General features: G+C 35.5%; 1 protein-coding gene across 2 annotated transcripts in view; it reads left to right on the top strand.

Annotated features, from left to right (window-relative positions):
• TMEM241 (transmembrane protein 241) overlaps positions 1-20,495 on the top strand; it is a 159,328-nt gene that overhangs the window by 66,239 nt on the left and 72,594 nt on the right. For both annotated transcript variants that reach the window (XM_074276586.1, XM_074276582.1), the window contains 3 exons: positions 971-1,005; positions 7,649-7,718; positions 11,734-11,827. In XM_074276586.1, coding sequence (XP_074132687.1) covers positions 971-1,005; positions 7,649-7,718; positions 11,734-11,827 — 199 coding nt within the window. The remainder of the gene's footprint in view (positions 1-970; positions 1,006-7,648; positions 7,719-11,733; positions 11,828-20,495) is intronic.

The following is a 20,495-nucleotide window of genomic DNA, read 5'->3' as shown; positions in this document are numbered from 1 at the left end:
GCTTCATTTTATAAAGTAATCCATGCTCATAATTTACCTTTCTGACTAAACATTGAAGGGAAAACCATTCTATAAGCCAAATAACTACTTATGATGATGAGAATTTCCTTCACCTATTGGCCTTCTGAAGCCAGGACCTAGAACTCAGGCTAGGATGATTAAAAATGTAGTTAATTATATTTTTTTGTAGGCAGGTTTGGTTAATTAACTACTCCATATAAAATTGTTTCTCTGAAATAGTGTATTCCAAGTTTTAAATAAGGAACTTTAACAGAAATTTTCAGAAAAATAAAATAAAAACCGAGCTATCCAGAATAAAAATATTTGTGGCTTCATGTGTTCATTTTAAAAAATTTTCTTTGTGCATGGAATTGTTTATGCTTATTGACGGTCAAGTTCATAATTTAAAAAATTGAAACATGACACCAGTAAATTGGGGACTGCCTATGTTTAGATTTTTAACACTGGGATTAGACTACTTCTCTTCTTCCTGTTCTATAGTTCAGCAGTAATGGTCATTGTGATGTTGGTTTCTTGGTTACAGCATCATAGTGTATCGATGACGAGTTATTTGGGTATTTTATTAAGAGGAACTGAGAAAAAAAAAGCACTGAACCCAGCCAGGAAACTTAGGAATAAGGAGTAGAACTCAAGATTTAGGGCCTGTGGTAATTGAATTTGCACTTCAAAATAAGATTGTTTAATTTTTTTCATCTCTTTCAGTAAATGGGAAGAAGATAAAGTATGTTTAGGCAAAATGATGATATGTCAAGGCAAGTTAAAAAGCAATTAATAAAGTCATATTATGGGCTAATTGCTGTGCTAAGCCATGGAATGTAATATATGGTTAATAAAAATTTGTTGCCTTGGAGAATTTGCTTTGAGGAAAACTTTGCTGCCTCATAAAGTGGGTTAAAATTTCATTCATTTACTGAATTTATATGTAACACTTTGTTTGTTTGTTTTTTAGCATGGTTTTGTTGGCCTTTGCATCTCATCCCACAGGTAAAGTTACAATACAAATTTCCTGATGTACCTTTACGTATTTCTTTGTGGATAGATATCCTATACCAGGGCGGAGTTGTGATTCCAAGTCCTGGACTGGAGATTTGGTTCTACCGCTAAATGCCTATGGGACTTGATGTGTGTCACAGCCTTATTGGATCCCCATTTCCTTATCTGTAAAATCCTCAAGTATTGGACTATCTGGCTTTTTCTGGCTCTACAGCTGATCCGTGTTGTTGGTTTCTTGGCTACAAGCAAAACATTGGGCTGATGATGGCATTGGGAAACAGCTTACAGCAATATGATCCTTTTCCTGGACTGTGGAATGCCCACAGTGGTTGAGAATTGGAGTAGCATCGGAGCAGAAATTACACTGTTATTTGTTGTGACCAGTGCTTTAGAGCTCATTAAGACAATGCTCATTATTTACTTAGGGGTAACTGCTGTGCATTTTCTGTTCCTGATGCTGAAATTACAGCTGGGCACTGGGTGGAGAGAAAGTACCTCACAGCTTGGTCACCAGCTTGTATGTGGCCCCAGCATGCTCCATCCTGCTGATCTGTAGCTATAGCTCTCACAAAATAAAGGTGATCTCCCTTGCTGATCAGCCTTGGACAGTCCTGCAGGTGCTCAGTCAATACATCCACGTCTTCAGCGTAATACAGTACGTTGACTGCCAAAAAAAATTCATGTAAATTGTTAAATCAAACAATCCTTACTACAGTGATGTACACCTCTACATCATGATGCTAGTCTGTGCCTTTCTGAGCAATTTTTTTATTATACCTTTTTATTTACCAGATATATGCATGGGTAATTTTTCAGCATTGACAATTGCAAATCCTTTTGTTCTAATTTTCCCCTCCTTCCCCCCACCCCAGATGGCAGGTTGGACAATACATGTTAAATACGTTAAAGTATAAGTTAAATACAATATTATGTATACATGTCCAAACAGTTGTTTTGCTGTACAAAAAGAATCGGACTTTGAAATAGTGTACATTTAGCCTGTGAAGGAAATCAAAAATGCAGGCGGACAAAAATAGAGGGATTGGGAATTCTCTGTAACGGTTCATAGTCATCTCCCAGAGTTCTTTCCCTGAGTGTAGCCAATTCAGTTCATTACTGCTCTATTGGAGCTGATTTGGTTCATCTCATTGTTGAAGAGGGCCACGTCCATCAGAATTGATCTGAATAATTATTTTGAAGGAGGGATACAGCTTCACTAAGCCTGTGCTTTTCTGAGCAAATTTTTTTTTCTGAAAGAAGGGATAGCACTTTACATTGGGACCCTAACATGTTTGGAGAGCACTATTTTCAACTATCCTCCAGGGTGCTTGCAGTTCAGAGATATTTTGGCTCCTGCCTTTGAGGTTGATTTGTTTGATGCTTTTGAATGTTTAACTGTAAGAAGAAAGGCAAGGGAAGCCATAGGGAAGGTGAAGAAGTTTTTTTAGTGTGAAACTGAGTACAAACCCAAGCCAATTCAAAACAATGTGGAACTTCCTGACCCAGGAAAACAGGAAGTGGTTAGATTTTTGTCCATTCTTACTTGCTTATGAAGCCAGATCTCTGCTGGGTTCTTCACCCCTTCTCAGCCCACCCTCTGGACAGTTTACTGTCCTTGAGCATTTCCTTCCAAGTTTAGCTAAAAGCTAAACTAGTTCATTTTGTAATTTGTTGGCATTAGAGCAGGGAGGAATTTTTTGTGATTAATTTTTTTTAAAATCACCTTTGGATTTAATTTATTTATACTTTTTCTGTTCCCTTTTACCATGTATAATCTGAAATGAAAGGAAATTCTCTCAGAAGACATGTGAAATAGGTAAGGCAGGTGGCAGTGCTCCCATTTTATAGATGAGTAAACTTATACAGATGCCAACTTCCAATTTAGGCCATTTATCTTCCTTAAAGATCTTTCACAGAGGGGCAGTTCTATGGATCATGGAGTTCAATCGCAGACTCATAGAGTTAAAACCACTTCACAGGTCATTTAGTCCAACTCACTGGAAGGGCCAGTCATGGTTCAAGAGTCATGAAAACAGTTTTGGAATGAGAGAAAAGTAGAAACTGCACATACAAGGATAAGGAGACTTCTCAGTCTCTCACATCCTCAGTGGGATCTGATACTGTTCATCTGGGCTTGGGCCTCGCACCTAAAGTTGGGAAAGTGAATAAAAATCATGGCTGCAGAGGATGTAGCTCTCTTTCCCAGTGGGCTTCCAACTCTCCCTTCTCTATCTAGATGGGAAGAACTTGGTGATAAAACAGGACACTTAAAAGGGAATCAAAGAAACCATTGTGTAGAAGGTGTATTTATTTAATCAAAGCCTGAAGGAATTAATGAAATTTTGAGAGACAAAAATAGTAGTATTTATTCCATCAAAATTATATTCTACAACTTGTTGAATCATTCCCCAATTTACTGTTATGAGAAATGATGAACTCAATCTTAGAAAAAAATGGAAAGATTTGCAACAAATAATGAAAAGAGAAATGAGCAGAACCAAGAGAACATTGCATATAGTAGCAACAATATTGTTTTAAGAATGACTTTGAGTAACTAAATTGTAAATAACCAAATTAAATACAAAGGGCACATGAAAAAAGAGGCTATCTGTATTGAGAGAAAGAACTGATAAATAGAAGCATATTTAGAATAATTTTACACATATACACACATACAAACTTGTGTTTAATGGTAGCCCTCTCTTAGGTGGGGAGAGAAGAAAAAAAATTATTATATATGTAAATGTAAGTTGTATATAATAAAATTTCAGTTTTGTGTGCAGTCTTTTTAAAAATTATACTACATTATGGGAATTCTTATTTTATCTTATAAATTAAAAATAAAATAGATTTTTATAAAAAGACAAAGATTGGAAGACAGGAAGTTATTCCAGGTAGAAACATCAGATTGGGAAAAGGTGCAAAGCCAGGAAATCATGTTATACATTTGTCTAAACAATGATCAGACTATGTGGGTAATAGTTATAGTGTTCATCTTGGGAAACAATAAGTGAATGGGATTTGGAAGGTACACCTCGTATACTAGGAAAGTCTTGAGTTCTAGGAGAAAAATGTGTTTGGATTTTATTTGGTAGCATAATCTGTTGAATAATTTAGAAGTAGAGTGGTAATTTAACATGGATATTTAGGATTGATTAGATGGATGGAGAAATCTAGGAGTAAGAAAGTTTTTGCATTTGCCAAGGAATATAGTTAATAGCAATGAGTAGAATTGAGTGGAAATGAGGATAAATACCAGAAATCCTCCCAAAAGTCATGTGAAACAAATAAAATGATATTATTCCCATACTAAAAATGAATAAACTCATGCAGAGGCCAGGACTAGTAGTCATATCTTTTGAATGCCTAGTTTTCTATAAGGAATTCTTATATTTGTAATTTTAAAGTTTTTCCTGTTTTCTTATTTCTAAAAATTACTTCCTGATCATATTTTCATACCATTTTCTATATTGTCTAAAGGTACTATTTCATGCCATTAGGTATATATATTTTCTTTTGGAAGAGTTAATATATGATATTGTTTCTTAAATTAATTTTGATACTTTATTTTTTATTTAATATAACATTTAAAATTTCTACAACAATTATAATACCACTTGAGTTTTATCAGTTGATTGATTTTTTTCATGTATCTCCATGATGTAGTTGAAATGACTAATAACAGAATATCTTAAAATCTAGATAGGGATATTATTATCAATCTATTTGAAGAGTTACACCAATTAAAAACTCTATTCTGTTACCTCACAATGAAATTACTTAAGTTTTCAAAAGCCAGAGAAATATAATCCTGACTAGACTTGCTAAGCCAGGTGAGCCTCAGCTGATACCTGTCCAGTGGCAGACTTTGTATGTATTTGTCATCCACAGACCTATGAGATAAGTTCCACAAGGGACATCATTAGAAAGCTGGCCAATAGATGCTATATTTGTTCAGTGTTAACAACTTAAGTTCTTAAGTATAAGTAGCTTATGCTACTGAAGTCATAGATCCTATCAATCACAAATCACTTGATTGAATGTCTAAACAAAATGTCCATGAAGGCTGTGAGAGGCAATGGATATGATGAATGCAGAATAACCTGGAAAGACTTACATGAACCAATATAGAATGAAGTAAGGAAAGTGAAGAAAAAGATATATAATGACTATCACTGTAAATACAATGAACAGATACCAAAATGTAATCAAAAGTGAATGACCCCATTTGGGGTTTTCTTGGCAAATATGTTGGAGTGCTTTGCCATTTCTACAGCTCATTTTACAGATGAGGAAACTGAGGCAAATAGGGGTAAGTGACTTGCCCAGAGTCTCAAAGTTAATAAATATCTGAGGCTGGATTTGAACTCAGGAAGATGAGGATTCTTGACTCCAGGCTTAGTAATCTATCTACTGCACTACTTTGCATCCCCAAGTGAATGTTACAGAATTACAAAGAACAAGAATGGCTCCAAAGAAGAGATAGGAGAAAATATTTTTTCTTACTCCTTTGCAAAGATGGGAGGTCCTGCAAGTATGAGACATTGCATTTTTTTTTCCAAATTTTTTTGTTGACATATTGATTGGTTTTGCTGATTTTTCCTCTACTTCCCACTCCCCTCTATTTTTCTATAAAGTGTTTTTTTTTTGTCACAAAGGATGGCTATTTAGGAGAGGAGGAAAGGGGATAGAGACAGAAATTTGGGTAATGGAAAAACAAGATATTTTTATATTATTATTTATAAATGTCATTTTCCAGAATTAGGATAATTACTAGTATTTTAACTACCTTAAAACGGTCCAAGAACAGTTGTGAGTGCTTGAGAAAGCACCAGTATCACATGTGTGTAAATGCTCATATCATTAGCCTAGGAACAAAAAGACCAAAAAAAAAAAACCATTATAGTTGTCTTCAAGTATTGAAAGGAAGTCATTTGGAAGAGGGTCTGAATTCATTTGGTCTCAGAGCAGAACTGGGACCAATGAGTGGGGGTTGCAAAAAGACAAATTAGGTTTTATATATGGAAATACTAACAATTAGGACTCTCCCAAAGTGTAGTGGACTGCCCTTTTGGAATGTAAGGGGCTCATCTTCACTATTTTCAAACCAAGGCTGGCTACGTCGCATGTATTGCATGTGTTATAGTAGGGATTCTTTTCTCCAATGTGACTTTTGTTAGATGGCTGCCAATAACTCTTCCAACTCAGAAATTCTACGGTTCTTTATTCTTAAGAAATTGCCTTAATTTTTTTGTTCTGTTTCCTGAGCCCTAAACATCACTAAGAATATCAGTGAACTTAGCTGTGATTTATACTGTTTTACAAACGAACTAAAACAAGACAGATGCATTTACAGGTTTGATCAGGTTGTTAAAGGATTACTGTGTACACATTACAACAAATATCTAATCCAGATTTATCAGTGGAACACTTGCAAACTTGTTCTTGTGAATTTTACTTAGGAAGCAACACTTTATGATTATTCAGAAAATATATCCATCCATCAATGAGAGACTCAGATTTTCTGAGGACTGAAGGTCTGAAGGCAAGACCCTTCAGAGACAGAAAAATTCCAGATTTGGAAGGAAATACTCAGTTCTTTTTCTCTGTACATATTTGGAAGGGCTTAAAACATTTTTTAAAACCTCTTGACTTATTGTCTGTGACCGAGTTCAAATTCCATAGAGGGACACAGCCAATACGTGTGAGTATTTCCTATTCCACTAAGTAGAACTAAAAGAATGAACTTACTTCAGTAGAAATAAATGTAGCCTTTGGACCTTGAAGTAAAATGAACACACACTGTTTGCCTGTAACTTATTCCTTCTTTGCACTCTTGGTTAAATGTGAAGACTTTGAAGGATGCCTGTGGAATTTATTCCTCACTGAAAAGTCAACTCCATTCACCTCATAAAAAGCTCTTTTAAAAATGTTCTCTTCTCTCTTCTATTTTCTCCTCTTCTTCTCCTCTCCCTCCTCTGCTCTCTTTCTCTCTCTTCCTCTCTTTCTATCTTTCTCTCCCTCCCTCTCTCATTCTCTTGCTCTCTTTCTCTTCTTCTCTCCCTTTGTCCTCCCCTCTCTCCATTCTGTAGTAGATAATCATCAATTAAACCAGTAGATATAATAAACATAATAAAAGGACCAATGACTGGTCAATAGTGTTTTACTGATAGCTTCAGAGCAAGTTTATTAATTATTTATCTATTTTTATTAATTTATCTAATTATTAATTTATCTACTGTTATTTATTTGTTCATTCATCTATTTTTCTATCTATTCATTTAATTATATATTTATTCATCTATCCATTTATTTGTTCACTCACTCATTCATCTACCTATTTGCCTTGTTCTTTCCCTCCCTTCTCTTCCTCCCTCTTCTCTCTCTTTCCTTTCTCCTTCCCTGCCTTCTTTTCTTCTTTCTTCCCTTCCTTTCTCCCCTCCTTCCTTCCTTTCTTTCTTTCTTCTCCCTCTTCATTTCTTTCTTCCCTCCTTCGCTCCCTCCCTCTGTCTTTCTCTCATTATTCCCTCATTCCTTTTCCCTCCTTCCATCCTTCTTTCCCTTCCCCTTCTTTGTTTTCCTTCTTGTTTATTTGTTGCCAGTGTTTTACAATTTGCATTGCTTTGTCCCTCAGGTGATCTCTTCAAGGCTCTGGAGTTTCCATTCCTATATTTTTACAGATTCCACACCAGCTGCTGTGCCAGGTAATCTTTGGGGAAAGAATCTAATACCCCCCCACCCTGAAAAAATCCTAAGAATACTCCTTCTGCAAAAATTAGCATTTCAATTGCACTTTAAATTTAGAGAAATACTTTAATATCCATTATTTAATTTGAGCCTCATTTTCTAGATAAATAAATGGAATCTTGGAAAAATTAAGTGATTTGCTCATGGTCACATAGCTGCTAAGTGTTTGAGTTGGTCTTTGAGCCCCTAGACTTCCAGACTCTGATCCAGCACTCTATTCCTGGAGTTCAGAGGTGACACTGAGTCTTTGTTGGGAAAAGCCTAATTCAGTCTGTTAACTTCATGAATTACAGAGGATGTGTTGAATATGAGGAAGAAGCATAGATCACTCAGTCATTCCACAGGCATTTATGATGTTTCTCCTCTGATCAGCACTATGCTAGGTGCTTTAAAGGGTTAAAGGAAGGAGGAGACAGAAGATGCATCAGATGCAATCTCCATTCTTGAGAATTTTAATACAGAACAATAGATAAACTCCAAAATCATTTATTCTTTAATTTTGGAATGAAGTCAGAGCCTATAATTAGTGTGTCACAATTTATAGACCCTTTTTGTTCACTACCCAGCACCCGATCTTAACTCATGGAATCCTAGAATTAGTGAGTTAGAAGGTCACCTAATCTAACTGCTTTGTTTTATAGGTGAAGACATTAAGTCCCAGAGGATTGAAAGGGCACATTAAAGTTATCCAAATGGTTAAATTACTAGAACCCCAATTTTCTAGGTTCTAGTTTGTTGTTGTTTGAGTGTACCTAACTTCTTGACATCATTTGGGGTCTTTTTGGCAAAAATGCCAGAATGGTTCGCTATTTCCTTCTCCAGCTCATTTTACAGATGAGGAAACTGAGGCAGACAGGATAATGTGACTTGTCCAGGGTCCAGCCAGATTTTTATTCAGTTCTTCCATTGTATTTACTGTACCACCTAGCTGCCCCAGCTTATAGTTTACTTTTTAGCTATTAGATTATAGGATTTAGAACCAGAAGAGACTTGATATGTCATCAGCCCTCTTGTTGTAAGGAAGAACAGACTGATGTCTAGAGTGTTTTTAAGTGGTTCGCCCAGTCACATAGTTTGAAATTTGAACCCAAGTTATAGACTTAGAATTGGGGATTTAAGAAATCAGCCTCAAATTACTTCACTTACAGGTGAGGTTAAGAGATTTGTCCAGATACATTGAGTTTAAATCTAGTTTTTTTCTCCAGTGCACCTCTTACTATAAATTGATGTTTTTTACTCCCTCATATACTGTACCTTTCCTCTACACTATATTTCCTTCAAAGGGTGTTTGTCTTATTATTGGCAGATTTCTTAGGCTGGAAATAGGCTCCCATCAGTGTAGGTAGTCTTTAACACTTTGGAGGGGAAATCCTGACAAAAAAGTCCCAGTTAACAACTTAATGGGATAACTGAAAGGGATTCGGTGCCTGAGGATCTGAGTCCCAGGACTAGCCACTTGCTAGCCATATGACTTTGGACAAAGTCATTTTCCTTTTCTGAGCCTTATTTATATCATCTGTAAAATAAGGAAGTTGCCCACTAAGGTCATATGCCCTTTAAGGTATCTTTCCATCTGGGTGATTTCACTTTGTCTTGTTTGTCTCAGTTTCCACATCTGTAAAATGAGCTGGAGAAGAAAATGGCCAACCACTCCGGTATCTTTGCCAAGAAAACCCAAATGGGGTCACAAAGAGTCAGGCGTGACTGAAATGACTGAACAAAAACAAGGCTCTTTCCAGATCTAACTTGATAATATCATGAGTTTAAAAATTTTTAAGCCAATAAGTCACGAATAGCTCCTAGATAAAAATGTCATTCAAGCAAAGGCTTAAATGTATCTTGTTGAGGTTCTATTGTGTACTTCAGCCTTTAGCTCACTCTAAAATCCCTAGTTACAGATTTTTAGAAAAACTCATTAGAATATTTCTTCCAGTGCTATCAGCATGGATTATTTCTTATTCAGTTTATTCTTAGCTACGATTATAAAACATGCTTTAGTGCCACCCTTGTACATATGATTTTGTTTTCCTGGAGGGATTATTATTTGGCAGAATTACTAACAATACAAAGAAGGGAATGTCAAGTCAATATTTCATTATTTTGAGCAGAGACACAATTTGTGGTCCATTAATGTTGCCTTACTCTGTGGAATAACATATTTTTTGTTTTGGTTCTCTTTAATCTATTATTCCCCACAACCTTACATACAAACTAATGTTTTAAATTTTAACAACAAGGGAAGTTTGTCTTCTTCCTTTATCCCCCTGTAAGAGCATAGTTTTTCTGTATAAAAAAGGATTCCATTATCAGAGCCATGATTGTAAGCTAAATCCTTGGAGAGGACGCATCCTATATCATTCAGATTCCATCTCAGGTGAATCCCAAAGGAGTTCAGAGGGAGCTCTAGAAACTCCCCTTGCTCTTGTCTTCTCCCATCCTTTAAAATCTCCTGCCACAATAAGAGGGAGAAAACTCTAGAGGGAGGGAAGAATGAATTTGGTGTTGATCCATAAAGAATTCAGAAATACTTCACCAACGTACTATGGTAAACTGAAGTAGTGAGTGCACCTTCTATAAATGTCTCAGGGGTGTAGGAGCACCTTTAACAGCTTTCTGGTACAGTGGATAGAGTGCAGGATCTGAAGCCAGGAAGACCCATCCTCCTGAGTTCAAATCTGGCCTCAGATACCTACTAGCTGTGTGATCCTGAGCAAGTCACTTAATTCTGTTTACCTCAGTTCCTCATCGGTAAAATGAGCTGAAGAAGAAAATAGCAGACCATTTTAGTATCCTTGCCAAGAAAACTCCAAAAGGGGTCACAGTCAGAAATGAGCCAGCAGTAACTTAAGCACAGAGATAAGCTTAGTGAGTGTATGTGTGTAATTGAAATGGTTGCTATGTCTTGTTTACTGCCCTGACCCCTATTCTAACTATATTTCCCTCTCTTTCTGTCTCTTTTCCCTAAATATTCTAGTGCTTTAAAATGTGAGAGGTCAGATAGTGTAAAAGGGAAGAGGGGAGAAAGTAATGGGACAGTAAGAGAAGACCCTTAAGAGTTTCTTTTCACTGTATTACAAGTGGATATAAACCATGGATTCTCTATTGAGAGGACTGCTGTCACAACCCTGTTCTAGGTCCTGATGACTTCACATTTGGACTACTGCAATAAATTGCTAGTTTGTCTCCCTGATTGATCTTTCCCCATTCCAATCTATCTTACACTCTGCTCTCAGAGTGATCTTCTGGAAGCCTAGGTCTGACCATATCACCCTTTATTTATCTCTTTCCTGAAACCTTTTTCAATTTACCAGTTAGTCATGACTTTTTCTTTCCTGTAATGAGATTCTTGTGTATTAGTTATTTATGTCAGAGGCAACCTGGTATTTTGAATAGAGAGCAAGCTTCTTCTGAGACGAGAAGAAGACATGGGTTCAAATGAAAAAAATAGTGGCTGGGTGACTTGAGATCTCTTGCTTCAGGTAACTCTCTAAAACAAGGTAACAATTTATATTTTCAGAAGTACTTTCATAGTACAGGGGAAAACTCCCAGATTTAAGAAGCTAGGTTCTCATCTGAAAAGTGAATTCCATTCCAGCTTAAATCTTTGTTCCTGTATGTTCTCCATAAGAGGTACCTGTATTAATGAACTTTTGAAGGTTCAAACTCCATTTCCATAATTATCTGTGTGTCATGTTATCCTGTAAGCTCCAAATCAAGGTCGGACTCTCTCTTATATAAACTTTATATTTCCTCCAATATCTAATAGTGCTTTGTACCACAGTAGTTGCTAAATATTGCTTGAAAAATTGAATTAAATAATTATAATAATATTGGAAAACAAAACTGTAGATGAATGCTGTTTCTGTGAAATCATAGCAAATATAAAAGAAACAAAAAAATTGTAAGAGAACGAACTGCCTTAAAATTTTTTGCTTTCATTAATAAAACATTTTCTCTCTTTTCCCCATCTAGTGGATTCTTGGGATTCTTTTTGATGTTAAGTTCAATGAAGCTAAAAAACAACATGGCTCCAGGACAGCACACAGCCTGGATTTTCTTTGCCAAGGTAAGAGAGAGAGAGGTAAGGTGGAAACATCTGGTTGATTACGGTGCCTGGTCCATAGCAAGTGCTTATTAATGTTTGTTGCCATTAGCTGTCTCAGGTACCTCTGAGTCTTCATGTTGTCCCATTGTCTATCTGATCTTTCTGCCAGTATCTCTCTTATATTTGCCAAATAATAATGGAGGTATCTTTGAACCCCGGGTCTTCCAGGGGTTCCATCATTTAACCCAAAGTGCTCTTCCAGACTCTGATCCAGCATTCCAACTATGTTACCTGGAGTTCACCAGGTAACTCTGAGCCTCTGATGAAAAAAGTCCATTCAGTCTGTTAATTTCATAAATTGCAGAAGCTGTGTTGAGTATGAGGAAGAATCTTGCATTGAACCTAGATGGCTCTGGAGGAAAAAGGGAGATTGCTCACCTTGCACAGCTTTTCCTCACTTAGGTCCAATTCACTTGCATATCATAGCATCATTTCCCTAATGTCATGGTCCTCTTTGAAAATGAAGACAGACAACACAAATAAAATAAAATAAATAGTATAAACTCAATGACCATGAACCCAATCCTGCAATTCTGATTATATAAACTCAAAGGTGTTCAACCCATTACTTATTATCATTATATAAACAATCCTTATTCCATTCAGGGAGGTAGACCAAAGACAGATATAATTCTTGCCTTCCATGTTAGTATTATAAAGGAGGCACTAACCTTATCTGGTCTCATTAAGTTGCCTCAAAAAGTCTTTGGTAACTGGAAAAGGACATGGCTATAGAATATTTAAAAATAGCCTGAATGAGGAATAGATTAATGGTAGGAAGAGATTTAAAAACTGTTTCAAAAATTCATAGTTAAAGAATCAAGATAAAAAGTAGTTTAGGAAGAAAGAAAAATATCACATGCTAGAAAGAGCACTTTAGTTAGAGTTAGAGGACCCAAGTTTGAAATTCAGGCCTGCTCACTCCCTTTGTGATCTTGGGTAAATCACTTAAACTCTGGGCTTCAGGCTCCTAATTTTTATAATGAAGGAGTTGGGCCAGATAATCTTTATGATGCCTTCAAGCTCTAAATCATGTGTTGTCAAGTCTGACTCCTACTGACTCTATTTAGGATTTTCTTGGCAAAGATCCTGGAGCATTTTGCTGTTTCCTTCTCCAGCTCATTTTTGCAGATGAGGGAGCTGAGGCAAACAGAGATAAGGGATCTGCTCATAGTCACACAGCTAATGCATGAGGCTGGCTTCCAGACTCCTGTGCCATCTAGCTGTCCTAAATCATAGAGAAGAAGAAAATACCATGTCACACAAAGTGGAGAGAGCATCTTTGGAATTTACTTATTTAGCCCAAGATCATTACATTCTAAATTCCTCCCCCACAAAACATTAAGTTATTCCTCTTTTCTTTACATCTTTTTAATAGAAACTCCACAGGGATATTTTTGGTTCAAGTTCTTCACTCATAATGTTATTTTAATAATGTTGTTCCAATGACTACCTAAGGCAAAGTCATAGTAATTAGATCTTATCTTTCATGATTAGGAAGGAAAGTTTTTATTTTTTCTTTCTTTCTTTTTTTTCTCAAGGCAACATTTTTAGAACTTACCAATATTTTCAAACCAAATACTGTTTTATAGATTGGCTATAGAATTAACTTCGGACATGTGGTGTTCTCCCAAGTAAATGTTTCTTAGTTTCTTGATGTGCTGGTTTCTTAAATTCTTTATTTCTTAGTTATTTAGTTTCTTTATTTCTTAGTTTTACTAATCATTCAAACATAGAGATACATTAATTTGGGATATATCTTGATAGGTATACATCTATTAAGTAAATATGTATATATATATATTTATCAGTTGTTAACATAATCACTTTAGTATTCAATACAATATGTTGTTTATAAATAAGGGTAATTTTTCTTTATACATTAAGGTTTGTCTAGCAAGACAGATATGCTAAGAGTCTTTGTTCTCTTTGTTAAATTCTGGAATGGAGTTACCGAAGGCAGTCTGAGAGTTTCTTCTTCCCTAACTAATTACACCTAGTGTAGATTTTTAATTGGCTTGATGGTTTATGTTGTGATTTTTCCTGGAAAGAGAGAGAGTCTAAGCAAATAATTAAACTACTCCCCAGCTTTAGTATTTTATGAATTTGGCTTTCATACTACATCAAAGTGAAGAATTAAGAAGTCTCTTGATGAGGGTGAAAAAGAAAAGTGTAAAAGCTTGCTTGAAGCTTAACATCAAAAAAACCTAAAATCATGGCAACTAGTCCCATTACTTTCTAGCAAACAGAGGGAAAAGAAATGAAAACACTGTCAGATTTTACAATTTTGGGCTCAAAGATCCTTTTATCTTTGACTTTTCCTTTCATCAAAATCTTTTTCAGTGAGTCCATGTTTGGTCATGTCCAAACATGTATGTTAATTTACACCTTGAGTCTTCTACATCTTTGTTAATGTGGAACATGATTCAAGATTGATTCTCTGGATGCATTATATTGCATTTATTGTAGTTCTACTATTGTTGAAATTTGTTTTTCTTTATAATGTTGCGGTTATTGTATAAATTATTCTTCTAGTTCTGTTCCTTTCACTCTGTATCAGTTCATCTTAAGTCATTCTGCATCTCAGTATTCACTATCATTTCTTATGATATAATAATATTTAATTGTATCATAACACCCATTCTTCATGGGCATCAATTTTGCTTGTGGTATGGCTGGGTGGAACTGTTGGACAATTTTTCCTCTTGGAAGCTCTTTCTTCTCTGAGTTGCTGTAACAGTGTCCTCTCTTGGATCTTCTACCTTATATCCTTAATGTGTCTTCATCCATTTCACATCTCCTTTGTTTATACCTCAAAGCTCTGTTTTTGGCTTTTCTCTATTCTTTCTGTAAACTCCCTTGACTATTTAATTAACTTCTGTGGGTTTAATATTGTGTCTATGTAGATGATCACCAGATCCCACTCTGTCTTCTGAGCTCCAATCCCAGATTATGAACTATATTTTAGACATTTTATTTTCCTTTAAGCATCTTAACTCAACACGACTTCCCCATACTCCCTAAAAACTTGCCTTTTTCTAAACATTCCAATTATTGTCAAGGGCACCATTGACCTTCCAAGCACCCAGATTTGCAACCTTGGAGTCATCCTCAATTCTTCAGTCTAACCCACTTTTTTTTGTAAACTCCCTGTCCATTGGATCTTTCTCTACTGCTCACAAAATGCCTGTATTTCCCCCATCCTCAAAAAGCCTCATTTGATCCTTCCTTCTATTCTGTCATTCTCTGTCTCTTCTATCCTTTGTCAGTAAGCTCCTTAGGTAAGCCCATCTATAATTAATCTACAATACCATTTGTCTACTCCTCTCACGTTTTTCTTAATTCTATATAATATGGTTTCCCATCTCATTATTTAACCCAAAGTACTCTCTCCAAAGTTACCAGGGATCTCTTAGTTGCCAAATCCAATAGTCTTTTTTCAACTTTAATTCCCTTTGCTCTCTCTGCAGCCTTTGCTACCAATAGTCTCTTCTCTCTAGGTTTTTGGGACATTCCTCTGTCTTGGTTCTAGCTGGCTTATCACTCCTTTGCAGTCTTTTTTGCTATGTCTTAATCCAGGTTATACCCACTTACTATGGGTATCCCAGACTCTTTTCCTTAGGATACTTCACTTGGTAATTTCATTAATTCCCATGGACTTAATTATGTTCTTTATTCTGATGATTCTCAAATCTTTTTATCTAGCCTGAATTTCTCTGCTGACCCCCAATCTTGCATCTCCTATTGCCTTTTAGATATTTTATCCGGCTACAGAACATTATTTATCTTAGATCCGACATATAAAAAACTGAATTCCTTACGTTTCTTTTCCAAGTTTTCACCCCTTCCAAACTTCCATGTTACTCTTAAGAATACTGTCATACTCTTTGCTCCCAGTTCAAAATCTAAGTGTCATCCCGACTCCTCAATGACACCTTTCTCTCCCTCCCCTATCCAATCCATTGCCAATACTTATTCATGAATTTTTCACTTTTGCAACAGATTTTGAATATACCCTCTTCTTTCTTCTGATAAGGCTATCAGGCCCTAATCATTTTACATTTGAACTATTAAGATAATTATTATCTATTGATTGTTCTGTTTGCCACAGTTCTCTCCCTGATCCAGTCCATCCTCCATTTAATTGCTAAAGTCATTTTCTTAAAGCACCTCCTACTAAATAAACTCAAGTAGTTCCCTATCACTTTGAGAATCAAATATAGAATTCTCTTTGTTTGTTCTAAGCCATTCATAACCAAGGCCCTCCCTACTGTTTGCTACCTTATCTCTTACACCCCTCCTCCCATATTCTCTGGTCCAGTGACACTGTTCTTGAACAAGATGCTCCATCTCTCGGTTCTGGACATTTTTCCTAGCCGTTTCCCATATCTGTGCCATGGATGTGTGCATCTTTTTGAGCCTCACTTCCTCATCTATGACATAAGGAGATTGAGTTAGATCCCTGCTCTGTAAACTGTGCTTCGTGATCCCATGAGGGATGCTGTAACTGAATGTGGGGCTATGAAATTATGACTTACTATGAGCAAATGTTTGATTCCTATACCTTATGTATATATCTATATACCTGGAGTCACGTAAAAATTTCTTGGGCAAGAAAGGATCACAAGTGGGAAAAGTTTAAGAAGCTCTGGGTTAGATCATCTCTGTGATCTCTTCCAGATTGAGATTCTGTCATCCTGGGACCTATTAGGCTGCACTAGGTTAAAAAAAAAAGTTGTATATAAGTGTATTTGATTATTCTCCAGGAGAATCAATTAGGGTGTTTTTGCACCTTCACATTTTCTTGATATCCAACCCTGCAAGTTAATGTCAGGAATAGGCAAATGCCAGCACGTAAAATACAATTGTAGTTCTCCTTTATAATGTTGTTGTAAAGGCTTTGATTTCCTTCTATTTGTAAGGTTAATCCCAGAGATAGAAAGAAATGAGAGAGGTTTAAGATCAAAATAACAAAATGTATAGAAGAAACACGACAAATGAGGGAAATGTGGTCCAAGTTAGAGTGTTATTATGCTCTGGAGGGGCTCTCCAGCTGATTTAAATTCTCACATGAGCATTTTTCCGGGATTGAGTAGTGCCTCGTGTCATCCCCATAAAGCGTCAGACTGACGAGTTCTCAGCAGCAGTCAGAAAGCAGCAGCAGCAGCTGAGGCCGGAGTGTGTTTGTGTTGAGAGGATGCCAATCTAGGAGAGCGAGCAGCCTTCAGGCAGCAGCCTGGGCCTTGGGGGAGGTTCAGAAAATCAAGAATCTGTTTTCCATTTTCTTGCTTTATATCTATGCAACTAAGGAACAAACGCTGTGTGCAGGCTGCCATCATCTGTGACTTGGGAGACAGCAACAGGCCCCCAAACCTGAAGTTTGGGAGCAGTGGGGCCTTTGGAGACTAATTCTTCCTTTGCAGGTTGCAGAATGTGTTTCTTGGATTGTTTATTTAAGCTTTTTGTTGTTGTTTTCATTGTTGCTGGTTTTTTGGGTGGAGAAGGAGTTGTTAGAACTTTACCTGCAATGTTTTATTGAACTCCCAAACCTGTAATGATTTATTCAACTCCTAATTGGCCTGAAGTTGCTTTTCCACTGCAGGGGATTTTAAGGGTCATTGAATTCGTGATGTTGACAGGGTGTTTGAAATATTTTATTTCTATGGAGAAACTCCTTCTTTGAGAATCCCTTTGTTCTAAGGTTTTTCTGAAACTATCCCCCTTCCTTAGGAAACAACGTTAGAATTCACTGATGTTCAGTCATGTCTGACTCTTCATGACCTTATTTGAGGTTTTCTTGGCAAAGATACTGGAGTGGTTTAACATTTCCTTCTTCAGCTCATTTTACAGATGAACAAACAGAGGCAAACAGGGTTAAGTGAATTGCAAATAATAGACTATGGTATTCCAAAACACTAAATATATAGGCTGCAACTAAAGGGGAAAGGCAAGAGAATAGCATTTTTATAACACCTATTATATATCAGATAGGATCACAGGCTGAGAGTATTTTTGGCAAGCTTTCCGAATGTCCAGGTATTGAGGGGATTTCAGATGTTTATTAATAATAATAATAGCTAGTATTTATAGGGCACTTTAAAGGTTGCAAAGTACAAATATTCTTACATGTTATAAGATGTGGTACCTGTATTCTTGGAAAAAAGTTTAAAAAAAAGAACAAAACCCACATTTTTAAAGTACTTACTAAATGCCAGACACTGTGCTTAGGCACATTATAAATATCATCTCATTGAATTGCCATAATGACCTTAAGAAATAGGTGCTATTATTATGTCCACTTTACTGATGAGAAAACTGAGGCAGCCAGGTGTAGGGTTTGGATTAAGTAGGGGACTTAGGTGGTACATTGGCTTTGGAGTCAAGAAGACCTGAGTTAAAAGTCCAGCCTTACACACTCACTGGCTATGTGATCCTTAGCAAGTCACTTAATTTCTGTTTGCTTCAGTATCCACAGTTGTTTTTGTTTTCTGAAGAAAAAGGTACATGACTGGAAGTCACTTATCTGTGATATTGGCATGAGTTGCTAATGCAAATGTTTTGTTTTTACTTTATTTTTAAAAATTCTAATAGTATTTTTATTTTTGTAATTATATATAGGTAATTTTCAAGATTCATTTTTGTAAGATTTTGAATTGCAAAATTTTTTCCCTTCCTCCCTTCTTTCCTTTTCTCAAAACAGCAAGCCATCTGATAATGATACATATATATATACATATACACAAGCAATCATTTAAAACATATTTCCATATTAGTTATGTTGTGAAAGAAAAATAAGAAAAAGAAAAACAACAAGAAAAAAGCAAGCAAATAAAAAGGTGAAAATAGGATGCTTTTATCCACATTAAGTCTAAATAGTTCTCTTTCTGGAGCATCCACAATTGTTTGTTTTTTTTTTTTAAACAATATTTTATTTTTCCAAATACTGCAAAGATAGTTTTCAACATTCACCTTTGCAAAATCTTGTGTTCCAAATTATAGTTGTTAAATGGGAATGATAATGGCATCTAACTTCCAGGGTTCTTGTGAAGATTAAATCTGTAAAAAGTAAAATGTATTTAGTATATTATCGATATGTATAAATGCTATTCTCTTGCCTTTCCTCTTTAGTTGCAGGCCTATGTATTTTGTGTTTTAGAATATTATATTCTAATATTTGCAAGTCACTTAACCTTGATTGCCTCTGTTTCCTCATCTATATAATGAGCTGAAGAAGGAAATGGCAAACTGCTCCCAGTATCTTTGCCAAGAAAACTTTAAGTAAGGTCATGAAAAGTCAGACATGACTGAATAACAGTTAATTTTACTATTGTTTCTTAAGGCCGATAGTTTCAGGAAAAACCCTAAAACACCTATATGAAGTGATGCAAAGAGAGTAACCAGGAGATCATTGTACACAGTTACATCAATATTGTAATGATAATCAATTATGAAAGTCTTAGCTACTCTGATCAGTGCAATATCCAGACAGTTCTGAAGATCTCATAAAAAATACTGTTCACTTCCAAAGCATGAACTAATGAACTTTGAGTCCAAATTGATGTATAATTTTCTCACTTTATTTTTCTTGCTTTTCATGGTGATATAGCTAATGTGAAAATATGTTTTGCATGATTTCACATATGTAATTTATATTACATTGCTTGTATTATCAGTGATTGAGGAGGGGAAGGAGAGAATTTAGAATTCAAAATTTTAAAAAAATGTTAAAAATACTCTTAAAATTATTGTATTTCTAGATCTCCTCTGCCACTTAGTAACAGATCTTCTAGGTCTTATGTAAACCTGATTGTAGATCTTTGGTAATGGAATTCCTTTTTGGATTTTTGCACTAACTTCTTTGATGTGAGAGTGATGATATACCTAGAAATTATTTAATTTGAGATTTCTTTTAGTAGGTGATCAATGGATTATTTCTATCTTTGCTTTCTGCACAATTTTTACTTGAACTGATTTCTTGAATAGATCTATACAATTTTCACTTGAATTGATTTTTTTGAAATAATGTTTCTTTTTAAAAATCATGGTTTTTAGCAAGTGCAGTGATTCTTAAATCATCTCTCCCTGATGTATTGTGTAGATTTTTTTTGATATCAGATATTTTAAATCTTCTTTTATTTTTTCAATCTTTTGTTCCATTATTTCTTTCTTCTTCATGGGATATTGATTTCCATTTGGTGTATTCTAATTTTCAAAATTCTAATTCTTGGATGATTTTTAAAAAAAACATTTTCTCCTCTAAGCTACGTCTTCTCCTTTCTCATTTCCTCCCAGTTGCTTTTATTTAATTTTTTAATCTCTTCATTTCTTCTAAGTATTCAACTAGTCCTTATGGAAAATCTATTTTTTCCTTTGAATCCTTGTTTTCAGTTGTTACAGCTTGTAATAATTTTTGTTACTTGTGGGAGCTTTTTTTGATTTATCCATCTTTGCACCTTCTCAATTCTCTTTGGAATTACCCTGAGTGTCTTAGAACTTTTCACTTCCCAGGAGGTTTAACCCTTTTAGATCTTTGAGGTTCAGAGTGCTGGATCTTTAGGGTCCCTCTCAGTGTTTCAGAACAGAATGTTAGGGACTTTACTGTTTGTAGATCTGGACTGTTTGGGATGGA

This window comes from Sminthopsis crassicaudata, chromosome 1, assembly GCF_048593235.1.
Source record: "Sminthopsis crassicaudata isolate SCR6 chromosome 1, ASM4859323v1, whole genome shotgun sequence".
NCBI lineage: Eukaryota > Metazoa > Chordata > Mammalia > Dasyuromorphia > Dasyuridae > Sminthopsis > Sminthopsis crassicaudata.
The sequence above is the reverse complement of the archived record's forward strand: the minus strand, read 5'-3'. Positions and strand labels throughout refer to the sequence as shown.